We start from the raw sequence: 13,571 nt of genomic DNA, 5'->3' as shown, positions 1-13,571 counted from the left end.
TCAATTCACATAAGGAAGCACCTAGCACATCATAGCTGTACCCATTACATATTGTGACGGACAATAGTTAATATTTGGATGAAAACTGAAATTGCCTTTTGTCTGCTCTATTAATCATTCACTTGTATGTCACTGTGCGATGTCATGATGGAAAAAGATCATATGGCATCACTTCCTGTGATGTCAGTCAAAGGTAATGTGATCTCACTTCTATGATGTCATCAGATTTGTGATGTCACTTCAGCTACCCCTGAAATTTTGATACATTGATGTCCCTGGAGCTGTTCCATGTCTTAAAATCGTAGCAGAAATGGGCGTGAATACAAAATATTGTGGCAAAAATGCTGTGGTCAGCAATCATGTAAAGGATGCGGGGGACACCCCCGCAACTCCCAGACCATTATACCATTTAAAGAGCGAGGGGGACACCCCCGCTACCCTTAAATGGTATAATGGGATACACCTTTACCGGGTCAAACCACCGTTTTTGTGCCGTGATTATTTTTACCGCGACATTTTTTGCTGCAATTTTATTACCTGATATTCCTGGAGCCTGGCCTCAGCAGAGTAAGGCTACTACACATAGCGGAATCTGTCCCAGAAATCATTGTGTCGATGATGACGGAGAAAGAATGCCATCAGATCACCACACTATGCCTTGAGTATCGTTTACTTGAAAACCACGTACCCCCCTGTTTGCTGTTTCAATGAAGTAATCTACAATTTTGTACCTTTTTAAAATTGAAACGGCATTCATCCACAATTCAATTATTTTGGTACAACTTTTTGTTCTTCTGCTTTTCTTTAAAGCTCAAGTAAATAGACAAATTATGATGTCACTGATAATTGAGGAACTGACAAGTGGGCATTGAGACAAAGAACACTGCTCAAAGAGGAAAGACTACAACGGAGTAGAAACGTATTAGTTGACCTCATTGGAGATGTGTGACAGACAGGGTCATGGGTTGACTCTGTCAAAGGGGGTAGGACTATGGACCCCTTTCAACCTGGGGTAGGTGGCTTACCAGGGCAACCTATCCCAGAGGTGGCATGGGGGAGGAGTGGGGTACCACAGCTTCATGTAGGTATGGATCAGTGTATGTACATTGGTACCTCTTCCACTACCCGATCAGGCTCTTTCCTGACTTGGTCTCGCTCTCTAATCTTTTGGGTGATTCCCGGGAGGCAGTAACATCCTGGGAAGTACCACAATGTACGTGGACATAACAGACAGGAAACGGCCTGGTTATCATAATGGAAATGGGATTGGCTTCCCTATTGAGAAGCCGAATGGGAGATCAAAAACTCACTGAATATAGCCCTGCCGTGCTACAGGGGAGCAGCAGTTAGGGATAGCAGAGAACCTTGCAGCACTAGGGACCACTATTCAAATCTTTTATGGACACTGATTTATTTGATCCAGGAGAGGAGCAAAGAGCAAATTATGTGTAGACCGCATGGCAAACTGGAAGGAAATGGAGACTAAAAGGGGCGCATGCAAGACTTTTGGGGGGAAATTTCTGTCCACAAGGGTAGGAGATGGGAGGAGTTAAAGGTAGCTTGGCTAGAGATTGAGCCGGGGAAGCAGCTGACGTGTGTAAACAATAGAAGCAGGGAAAACCTAGGCAGGAAGTGGAGGGCTATAAAATTCCAATAGTCAGTCTGCCATGAGAGGTGTTTGGGTGAGGTTGAAAGAAAAACAAGAGACCCAAGCAAAATGTCTATCAGGTGGAGCAGGACTTGGAGAAGACTTTTGGTGTGTTTGAAGATAGTGAATGTAAGGTGTTGGGTTTGAGAGAGTGGTATCAATGTGTGTTTGCTCTGAGTAAGAGAGTGATTGAAGATCATTTTTGAGAGCAAGCATGTGAGAGGAGTGTGCGAGAGTGATCAGGAGGGAGGGAGAGGCAGGTGGGTGTAGATGAGGAGAGGAAAGTGTGAGGTAGTAGAGGTGGCACTAGTGTGGGGGAGGTGCGAGAGCAGGAGGGAAGCAGATGAGATCCGGGAAGAGTTGGAGAGCAGAGACAGCAGGGCGAAAGAGAGGCTAGGAGACAGTGTGTGCAGCGAAAGGAGACCAGCGAGAGTGAAGAAAAGGTTGAGAGGCAATCATCTGGAGGAAAGGAGCCTGGGCAGACTACCCCGCTAGTTCATTTAGAAAAAGGACCTGAGGAAGTTAGTTAAGGCTACTGCCTTTAGGTTTTTTGTAGTAGGGCCAGCTTTAGACAGTTGGGTGCTAAAGAGACTGGGCTTCGGAACCCACTCAAAGGATGAGGCAGAGTATAGGAATCACCCCTAACCTGCAAACCCGGAATGTCTGTTTTTGTAAGACTATTTTTTTTCCCAATAATAAAACTAAAAATGTATTCTGGTTGTCTTTGTTTCATTGAGAATCTCGTCACAGCCGCCCAAAGAGGAAGTACCACAAAAAGAACATTTGTACAAGGCACTATTCTCATAAATTACTGGACACTAGAGAATCTAAATTTGGTGCCCTTTTTCAACCCTCATTATCACGCCCAGATGTTGTTGGTAATCAAAGTACCACTTCCCTGCTATGATCCCTCAAAATATCCCTAATGCATGTAAAACTATTGGTGACATTAGACCAATATTTCAATGTCAGAGCACTATATATTCAACCCAATTCTTCCTAATCTCTTGTTGAAGCCCTCTGAATTCCCTTTTCAAGGAGAAATCCATAGCCAGTCCTGCCCCATACGAGGACGGTGCCAGTTGGGAGGACCCCAAATCCTGCCACCCCCAGTTTGTGCCAGCCTGTTTATATGCAGCATCCCTTTTTTCATAACTTGTGTCCAAAACAAGATGCTCGCCAGATTCTATTTCGCCTATTCAACATTCAGGATCAGGGTAACATCGGGCAGACCGAGAGAGGAACCCTCCAGGGCTACATTTTATCCGCCTTTTAAGACGAGACCTAGAACCAAATAAATAATAACCTTCCAGTATTCCACGTTGCCAGTGGTCAGACGCTGAGAGCATACAAAAGGAGAGGGAGAAAATGGGGAAGATATTGCAACACATGTGGGGGCAAGGCAGAGCTTGCAGTGCTCCTCAGCGTCAACAACCCAACACCCTCAGGCAGGAGTCAAACCCCATAGCCCAGCAGGCACCAAACCAAGGGTCGCAGATACCTGCGCATACTCCACTTAGCTTAGGGGATCAAAGACCAAGGCAGGCACCCAACACAAATGTAGACCTTGTTCTATCTGGGCCGCCCTCACTATTCCGTGGCAGGCCCGCATGGAGGAAGGTGGTAGGGCATCATATGCTATTTGTTATCTTTGCTGCTTGTAACACCTTCCGGGTGAGGGAGGCAGGGCCAGGTTGGCCACGGCTAGTGATCCAATAGCAAGAGGTGGGGGAGCATAAAGAGGGCAACAGGAAGCAGGAATTTCTGGGTTTGGATGAGGTCAAAGGAGGATGTGGCAGACCAAGAAGCCAGCAGATGGAAGGAAGGAAAAGCAGAATGAGATTTTCGGGAGAAAGTGTGATGTTGGTTAGTGAGCGCAAGTGGTACTGCAGTATGACTGTGTCTAAGGGACATGAGTGTAGTTAGGAGAAAAAGTGTAAGGAGTGTATGTGAAGTGATTACGTGAGTGACTGGAGCATGCTTGAGTAGAAAGGTTGGTGGAGTAGTAGTGCAGAGGACATAGATGTATTGTGGAGGAGGGAGTAGGAACATAAGGGAGATGGACGTTTCTCAGTGTATGGTACACGATTGTGCAACTCCCTGCCTCTCAATATGCCCTCTATTATCATTATGTAAAGCTCTTAAAACCTACCTATTTCAATTACTCTTTATCTTTGACTACTCAGTTCATAGCTTTGTGATTGACCTGAATCATTACGACCTGTGCCTAAATGCAGTTTCCTCTGCCTGTTTGTGCGTTACAAATACAAAGTACTGACATCAAAGGGTGAAGCTGAGGCTAAGAAAGAGTGAGAGAAATTGGAGGGATAGAGGAGGAAGACACACAGAGTAGGCAGGTGAGGGTACAACATCCTTTCATCGCGGGACGTTTTTTCGCTGGGTTTTTTACTGCACGTTTATTTTTAAAAAATCTCATTTTTTGGGGGGGTTAAGAAAGGTAAATATATGGGATGTGGATTTTTGGTAATGGATATAAACTGAAAGGGAATGGGGGATAACCCCCCAAAAATAAATATAAAAAATTAGTTGGATTTTTTCGATAAAAAATTCACAGTAAAAAAAAACTACCGAAAAAACATCCCGTGATGAAATTACATGGAACCGCAGGTGAGAAGAGGGGTGGAGTTGGAAAGAAGAGAGGAGTGGGATAACGGGAAGAGAGGAATACACAGGTGCGATAGAAAAGAGACTGAATTGGGAGGATTGTAAGGCACAATCCAGTTCTGCTTGTATACCACTGATCTCTAGACAGAGTAGGGACAGTAAGTCCCTGAGGAAGTTCATATAGAGAAGGTGCTCAGCCTTTAGGTCTTCACTCCTAGTATTATTAAGAACTTAATATGGTGGAATCTGCTGCATATACTAACCTGGGGAGGAGTAGGGATGCCCGTGTTAAGGAGGAGTGGTGCTTTCTAGAACAGAGAGAGGTATTCCATGGGGCCCAGTGAAATCATAATAAAGACCTTTGGGCCATCTCAGAGCATTGGTCTCTTCTGTGGGTCATGTGTAACACTTTCTCAGGAGACATTCCTCTGAAATAATTTGAACAAACCAGTACAGTTCAGGGCACTGGCCACATATTTCAGCTCTGGACTATTTGGTCTTCTGAACATACCCAACTCTCAAGCTACTAAACCTGGGAACTTCAACATTATCTGTTAACGTAGAAAAAAAATAGTTTTATATTTTGGTTTAACTTGAACCTTCCTAAATGTGGATGCCTACTATTTTAAGGGCAATTGCACAGCCAGTCCACCACTAACCAATGAGTGTTGACTACCTCTGTTTCAGTCCCACAGTTTGCCTGTCAGACGTTGTCCGTGCTCTGAAGGCTCTTTGGGGATTTTCATTTCCAGCTAGCTCTAGTTCTGGGCAGCTTTGGAAATGTCCGGTTTCGGCACCAGTGCCAAGCATTTCCTAAAGAAAATTAGTCCGTAGAACACACACATGTTCTGCATTTGTTTACAAAAGATCATGGAAAGGATTGAGCACCAGGATGTAACAAGACAGAAAAGGGAAGCACTTAGGCGTGACTGCAGAATCTCATAGGTGAAGCTTTTAAGGGCTCTAAAAAGGCACCCTCAGAAAGACTAGTGTTGTGGGGGATGAAATGTAAAGAGGTGAGACTTTCTGTGAAGTTATTTTAGGGGCAACATTCATCAAGTCAGAACCTCAGAATTACCCACTGTTAAGATGATGGTGGGGAAAGCGACCAGTGTCACAACTACTTTCGCTGGGAGAAGGCTCTTTGACATGAGTATTGGCTGCACAAGCGGCACTGCCGACGGAAAAGCATTCCATGCAGGTGTAGGATCAGATGTCAATTCCACCGGAGGATTGTCGTCAATCTCACGATTTTCCATTAATGCTGGTAATGCTGAGGAAACAGCCAATAATGAGAAAGCAGTATTTCTGTAGGAATCTGTTAGTCATAGTGGCCATCGTCTATGGAATCTAGATGTGTGGTAAAGATCACAACATGGGTTGCAATTTCATTGCAGGAGGTAGTAGACGGCAGTTCCCATTGTGGTTCCTTATCACTGGGTGTTTCACCGGAGGAATAGAGTTAATTTCTGAGGAGACCCACTGAAAAGAGTTGCATAGCATTCCTCCAATTCTTTTGGAGAATATCAAGAACACTGGTGGATATTTTCATAAGCCTGTATAGCCTAGCCCTGTGGAAGAGACATAGGTCTTACAGCAAGTTACCATACTATGTTTTGGCTGAGGAGTCTGAACAGGAAGACAACAAGGCTGAAGTCACGCGGAACCAGTTGATTTCTCTGAAGGATATCTTGAACTGGATGTACATGGCCCTTGGGAAGATATAGTCCTAATGGAGAAATTACATTGCTGATACCAGATATGCCTACTATTTTGAAAGTGGCCCAGCAAATGACAGACTACAGATTAGTTACCTAAAGTGGTAAGCAGTCTGACAAAAAAAAAATCGGTCAAGCCCGATTCTATAGGGAAACATTTGGAATAAAGAAAGTCAAGCACACAGACATCAGATTCTGCTTTGCAACCTGATAAAGAAGCCAGAACATTGGAATGTTATCCAGCAAGTGTTTGTTTGGACATATCTGCAACCAGTACGGCTGCAAAGCTACGCCGCTATAGTATCGATTCATGGGATACAGTGCATTCAAGGGAATTGCAACCCAGGTGAAGAAAAATAGTCCTGGCTGAATTATGCAGATTAACTCCCAGAAAACCCAGCCTCTGCTCAAGAGGAATCCATCTCTTGCCATTCCGATGAAGTGACTAGCAGGCGTCTAGAAATTCCAGGTAGCCCGTTCCAGGGCATTATTCCCAGTGGAACTACTGTTCAAAACCCACCCCAATCTAAGTCTGCCCAGACAGTAAGGCTTACTGAACATACTAAGCATTCTGTCATGTACCAGCTTTGTAGATTTCCTGGGTGGGAGTGTCTGGAAACAATGCTCGAATTGCAGCTATGCATCTTGTAGAATCCACAGTTAAACATCCTGGTAACCTGGATGCTTGTTCATAACAGAACTTTGTACATTCCACCATCTATCTAGCTGTGCCTTGTTGTTTAGCTGAAGTGGCTGTATTGTGATTCAAATAAGCCACCAACAATTGATTGGTTTGTCTAAAAGCCTTATTCCTTTCTTAGCAGAATCTCGAGGCTATTTTCACAGCCATAGCTTCAAGAGCCCCCATTAGCCGATCTCAAGATTTTTGGAAATAACATGGCAGAGATACTTTGATTCAAGTGGAAACCTGGCACTACATTGGCCTTTAAAAAGGCTGGCCTTCATAGGTATGTGTGGCAATAGCCAGAACAGAAAGGTGGATTTTGGTGTCCTGAGTGGGAGAGATACAACTGGGTTTATGTCCTGCAGGACACCACACACTAATTTGGGCGTGATATCTCCTGTTATGTTATGCCTTGCTATTGAAATGGACAGGCTGGCTCCTCTTCCCATGAATGGGACACTAGACCAGACAAGTTGCTCAGACACATTTAATCTGTTCCAAATGTGTCCTACACAGCACTGGTGTAAAACAGTTGTCTAGAGAAGTTGGGTTCTGATATTTTCCTGCACAAGGAGCATTTGCTATGGGGGAATCCTGACGAAGGTTGGTGGCACAAAACTGTTCTTGAACAACTAGTCTGTGGCAAGAATTCGTTCTGCGTGCTTGTTCATAACAGACAGAGGTAAGTAGAGGAGCAGTTGGTCTACTGTTCCTATATGCATTGCTTGGTCACTTATGGGAAGTGCATAAAGACCAGGGGTCGACTACCCCTGAGCCAAAGAGCTACTGGCATCATTGGGGCATTCCACACAAAAGGGTGCCAGATTGTCACTGCATGCAGGAATTGTATTGGACAGTTGCCCTTGTAGAGTGTTGTTCTTCACTGAATGTTTCCTTTTATTTAGCTAGCCTGCCAAGCATTACTTTACAACCTTATCTCTGAATTAATTTCTCTCCCAGTGAACCCTGTAAGGAACCCATGGTGGCAACAGTAAAGACAGGCACAAGTGATCACAGTTCATTGGTGTTTGTTAAACTGTATGCAGGTTGGAAAAATACCTAACCTAAATCTATGATGGGAGCAAATGTTGACCATCAAATGAAAATAAGGAAGTCCTAGTGATGTTGTGTCAAATAAAAAGGGCCATACTAAGAAACCTATTGCCAAACCTTACAACTAATACATGAAGGGAGTGGGATAGTTTTCAAGAAAATAAAGAAGTGTTCACAAATAATATGTCAGGATGTGGTAGCTTGGGTCTCCCTTCCCCATGTTTAAGCACAGGGTATGGTGTGATTATGGAGCACAGTACACTCTCGAGCATCCCCAGCACAAGATGACAGTTCTGCTAACAGCTATCAGGATTATCGTTGGCCAAGTCTCGTTTCTCTTGAGTCTCTTACCTTCGGGGGCCTGACGTTTTCAAATACCAAAACAAAAAGTTCCTTCAACAAAATTGAAGTCTGTTTGCTGGTTTTACTTGGGGTGTGGCATCTTCACCCTTGGTCGCCCCTCTTCTGGGTGCTGTCCCCTCTTTACTTTCAGCTTCCCTCCTCCGGGTTCACTATGGATTTTCCTTCTTTCATAAATCTTAATGTTTTTTTAAACCATTCCAGTGGACATCCCTCGGCCGGGTTGATCTTTGTCAACACACTGTTTCTTGGGACTTTACACTTTACCCCCTATTCGTTAGCATACCTCTTCCGGGGTCGCTCTTGCCAACGTTGCATTCAATGTGCTTTTAATTTTCACTGTTTGTGGTATTCATTTCCCTTACTTTCTCTACAGTTCATAGGTCAAAGGCTTTCGACTGTACATGGATTTTAGTTCACCCACGGTATGACCACTTTGACCTAACTTGGTGGCTCTCCTAAGGCCTTCTGGTATCTGTAGTTTCACTCAGGCGGGGATTGACCAGAGTCTCTCGAGTTAGCACCCACGTGATATGATATTTTATTTATATAGCGCCTATACAAAATGTGTTTCAAAGCAAGGGAGGGAACAAGGGAAAATACGACATTCTTACAGGCCATGAACAGTAAGGATGTGAAATTAACTATCGTACTCGGCCTGACGACATTTCAGATAGTGCAAGAGCTAAGACATAGATAAGGAAGGGCGTGGGAGAGTGGGAAGGAAATGGAAACAGACAGGCGCTTACCGTAATAAGCTTGACGACATTTCTGGTAGAGCCGGAGAAAAACAAAAGGTGAGGGAGAGGGATGCAGAAAGGGAGGGGAGGAACAAAACATACTAGGCCTGACAATGTTTCAGATAGTGCTGGAGGGAAGGGGGGGGGGGGAAAACAGTAAGGGTTTGGGGGAGTGACAGACGAGGTTGCTATCATACTAGGTCCAGGGACAGTTCTGATAGAGTAAGTGCATAGAAGAAAGTAAGGGGAGGAGATAGGAAAAGGGAGAGGGGAGGAGAGAACAGAGAGTAAGCAGTCAAAATAGTGGAGAAGCAAGAGGGGAGAGCAAATGCAATTGCAGAAATCAGTAGTAATACATAATGTTGCAAGCCAGGATGCAAGATGAAGATGGGGCCAGCATGATTCAGGTCCACCATGAGTACAAGATGCAAAGGAAGTCCAGCATGAGAGTTGAGAAAGGGTGACACACTGTGAATCAATGAAGTCCATAAAAGTAAAATCCAGCATTGGCCAGAAGACGGTGATGGTGAAACCAGAATGTATCAGGACAGACTCCTGTGTGCGGGAAGGGGGGGACACAAGGGAACAACACGGGGGGAGGGCAGAGTGGGTGGAGTGGGCCTGTGGGGACAGAGGGTGTAAACACGTGTTGGTGCATGCTTACCTGCTGTTTTAGCAGGGGGTCGGACCCTGGATCCTCCTGGTCCGAAAATGCCCAAACAGGAATTGCCATTTTCTTTGACTGCCCTTCACTTAGGACGCCCGGGAGAGAGCCGCCTTTGATCTAAGACTTAAGAGCAGGAAGGAAGAGGCAGGGCTAAGAAGGTGGGTGGTGCTTAGCCCAGGTGACCTAGATCCACTTACACCTGCTCCCCAGCTGCAAAGGGAAAGAGGCTGGAGGGCTCCTTAAGTGGTGAAAAAGCGGCAACCAGGAAGGCACCAGGTGGGCGGGCTTAGGCCAGGTGACCTAGATCCACTTACACCTGCTCCCCAGCTGGTGCCGGTTCCCTCTGCAGCTGTTCTCCCCTTAACACTTTTACAGTTCTCTCAACTTGCCACTTTGATTCACCACAGCCCGGCTCTTATCGGCTTTCCCCTTGACTCACCGGCTGTGATGAACCGCTTGACTTTCCTCGTAACTGGAGTCAAGGCCGGTACCACGGTAGCAGGAGTTTCCCTCGCTCACACTTATCAGCGTCAACATGCTCCATGTACCATTGACATCTGTTGCAGCACACTTGAGCTATTGTCCTTGGTCTTACAGGTTACGCAGGTCTGCGTCAAAAAGGGCAAGGTCGTATCGCTCATTGCCAGCCTTGATATTCGTCGCCTTTCTCCGACTCTTGAACTGCTGGGCCTGTATATCTGTCTCATGTGGTCTGCCTTGCTCGTACTGTGTTCACTTGCTCCACCTTTTATCCCTGTGGGGTAGAGCAAGGGCTGTCAGGTGTGTGTGATGCTGACCAATTGCCTGACTCTTGTATTGGGACATGTCAGGTCAGGCTCTGGTATTAGTTCTCTTGCGTGTTGTGCGAAAGTGTTTGTGTCTGAAAGGGGGGGCAGTGTTTTTGAATGCCCTATGTGGTAGGATGGGGAAGAGTTGTTGAAGAAAGGGGGATACCGCGCTTCACCTGTCAGGTGTCCCTCTCCCAGAGGACACCCCCATCCAGGTGATCCTCCCTCACTGGTCCCCCCCAGGAACTGGATCCAATAGCGATGGCAGTTTCCTGGCCACCTGGATGACAGATCCCCGGGGTCTAGCCAGGGAGACGCCCTCGGGTTTCTCACAACCCTCATACTTAAATTAGCCATGCATTACTACATTATATAAAATAGCAGTGGAGAGCAAACGGAAGCAGCGCAAACATGATGCATATGTAACATTGGGGGCTTATCTTCCCTTCTGCTGCCTGACACTGTAGGGGATTAGGGTTTCAGCAGAGTCTGTGATCCAATTCCCCCTCCTGCTGACTACACTCAGCGCTGTACTGCCCCAGAAGGTAATGCAACATTGTCAGTACCCCTGCCTATTGATTGCAGGGTGATGGGTCCTGACCTTTATTTTAATAATGCAGTAACTGTCTTGCACACAGCCCAGGAGGTGTTTGATGTCGTTTATACCCTTTACATATGATTACATAAGAGAACACCTTTTCTTTACTGCTGGCAACTTATTTACATATACCACATAGATCCATAAAATTACAGCACATTACTATATTGTAGGCTAGGTACACAAGCATGTAAATCCATCCCCTAGAATGATGGTCCTCTCTGCCCAAAAACAGAACTGACCATTGGCATTCTATTTTAAAACTTCAGGATATTGCTTATCCCTGCCTGTCTCCACCTTTGGATAAAGTTGACACAGCATAGCATATCAAGCCCTAAAATAACAACTCATCTTTATTTTGCACCTGGCATGTACTAGGAAAACCAGGATTTTGAATGGATTGTGTCCTCCCATGTGTTCCTAATCTTTTGATATTATCTTTTCCAGCTTCAGCTGCAAATATCAATAAGATGAGAAATACTTGGGAGGAACATCCAGTTGAAAGAACTTACCAGGGGTAAGTAACTTTTTCTTCTTTGATAGTCATTACCAAGGGATTACCTGTGTGGTGCCCCTTTCCTGAGATCTACTTTCCACACAAGAATATACCCCCTGATCTCCCCTAGTAGGATGAGTGCAAATGCATGGAATTTTCCATATTTGCTGCCTGAGGGGATAACATACCCCCTACACTTGCAGGGGAACATTTGTACAAAAGCACATTGATCCAAGTTGCATGCTACCACGAATATTACTACTCACCTCACCATATTATTTCTTTCACACTACGCTTTGCAGAGGGGCTGGTACCCAACCAGTTACAGGGTTTCTGCCATCCATGAACTCCTCTCTCCACACATCACTGTTTTAGATTCAATGTACAACACACCCTACTTGTCAGTCTGTGTCATTAATACATAATTATGTCCAATACGTTTCCTGAATGCCTGTCTCATGCCGAAGCACAAGAGCTGGCCCATTTCCATGGACCTGTATCATTATCTATTGACCCACATAAGTGCAGTTTTCACATATTTCTTTATTCTCCCCTCCCTGAGAATCCAGCCTGTGGCTCCCTTTCTCTCAGGGACCTTCTTTACAGCATCACTCACCTGAGAACAGTCTGTTCTCTTTAGCCACCTGACAGCGAGCTTCTGCTTTACTTTCCTGTCATGAATCCTCCATCATTGGCTCAGTCATCTATCTGTCATACTGGTAAAAGGCTACTTTCTACCAGCCTTTATGGAGAGAACATGTTGCCACTTACTGTTAAACCCTTGCCACGGTTGTGCAGAGCCACACAACCAATTAACAATCAACATGAATCACATCAGGAACTACTAATCTGAAAGCTTGACCCCTTAGATCCCTGGCTGCTTTCTACCCAATTGCTGGTCAGATAAATAGGACAAAAACGCAATGTGAGCCTACATACTGATGGTGGTTACACTGTTTCTACACGTGACCAACCTGTGTTAGTGGATTTGCCCTCATGGATAAGCCATGGCGATATGGCTCTTGTAGGGTGGTTTTCACTTCCATGTCGCTCTTCCTGCACGCTCATTGTGCTTAACCCTCATCTTATTTACATAGGTAATACTTGGCAATGTCGCTTCCCGCTATCCCAGATTATATCGTGGAGATTGCAGGGGTAGCCTACAAATTGCTACTTACTAATTCTGGTCTCCATACTTGGAGGGCTTCCTGAGCACATCTCAGACCATCACACAAACAAGCTTCCAGTAATTTTAGTACCTCTGTAACGGATGTGCCAAAATGAGGATAAGGTACCAGCAACTGAATGCAGTAAGGGACAGCCCCCACCACCCCACTTAAAGCTAGGCAGAGAAATTTGTATGGAATGATTTAGTATTGTAAATGTGTGAAAATAGAACTCATAGGGTTAAAAGACATTAGTATTTTAACTGGTGTTACGTTTATAAAGTCGAAAATGCTTTTATCATGGTTTAGTAAGCAGGCAAGGTACAGAATGCAAAGTATAAAAAATTGAGTAGGAAAATGATTACGTTTTTTACTATACCCAGAATGAAAAGAACTATACCATCTGTGTAACAGACAAAGCCTTTAACTGACCATGCCTTTGACTGAGTAAAAAAGAATGCTTTAAATGAAGAAGCCTTCTGCAGACAGTGGCAGCATAAGTCAGCCCTGGAGTTGAACAATTCAAGGCCACAGTGCCCTGCAGAAACCAGATAAGCATTCTGAAACCAGACAGTTAATGAGCCTATGTCTACGTTTCTTGCCAAGGAACGCAGCTGTGTGACCATATTTGGGTAATGTGGCCGTGAAAATCCTAGGATGGGTGCCAGAATGTATTTCAATTTGAAGGTTTAAACAGTGGAGAATTAATTGCCAGGTGCGTGAGTATAGTCAGCGGAGGGTTTTGCCTGGACATTTTTAGAAAAGGGAGGGGGTTCGACTCTTTTGCTCTGAAAAGTATAAAAGGAAGCTCCGTTTTCAGAAGGGAGCAGGGGTTTGTGTACTTGACAACAATGCTGTTAGTGTCAGTCTGGCGTGAAAATAAAACCTGATGAACCTGACTCTGTCTCCTGCCTGTTGCTTGAAGTACTTTTTTTAAAATGCCGGCGAGTCCCAGAGAGCACCAGAGAGGCCCAGGAATGTACAGGAGAGCTGGTCAGTGCAGAAGGGGTGCAGGAAAGCACGATCG

General features: G+C 45.0%; 1 protein-coding gene across 2 annotated transcripts in view; it reads left to right on the top strand.

Annotated features, from left to right (window-relative positions):
* Positions 1–13,571, top strand: part of SPRTN (SprT-like N-terminal domain) — a 349,183-nt gene that overhangs the window by 320,948 nt on the left and 14,664 nt on the right. For both annotated transcript variants that reach the window (XM_069606943.1, XM_069606942.1), the window contains exon 5: positions 11,330–11,399. In XM_069606943.1, coding sequence (XP_069463044.1) covers positions 11,330–11,399 — 70 coding nt within the window. The remainder of the gene's footprint in view (positions 1–11,329; positions 11,400–13,571) is intronic.

Source organism: Ambystoma mexicanum, chromosome 4p (assembly GCF_040938575.1).
Source record: "Ambystoma mexicanum isolate Mex_15411 chromosome 4p, UKY_AmexF1_1, whole genome shotgun sequence".
In the NCBI taxonomy this organism is placed as follows: domain Eukaryota; kingdom Metazoa; phylum Chordata; class Amphibia; order Caudata; family Ambystomatidae; genus Ambystoma; species Ambystoma mexicanum.
The sequence above is the reverse complement of the archived record's forward strand: the minus strand, read 5'-3'. Positions and strand labels throughout refer to the sequence as shown.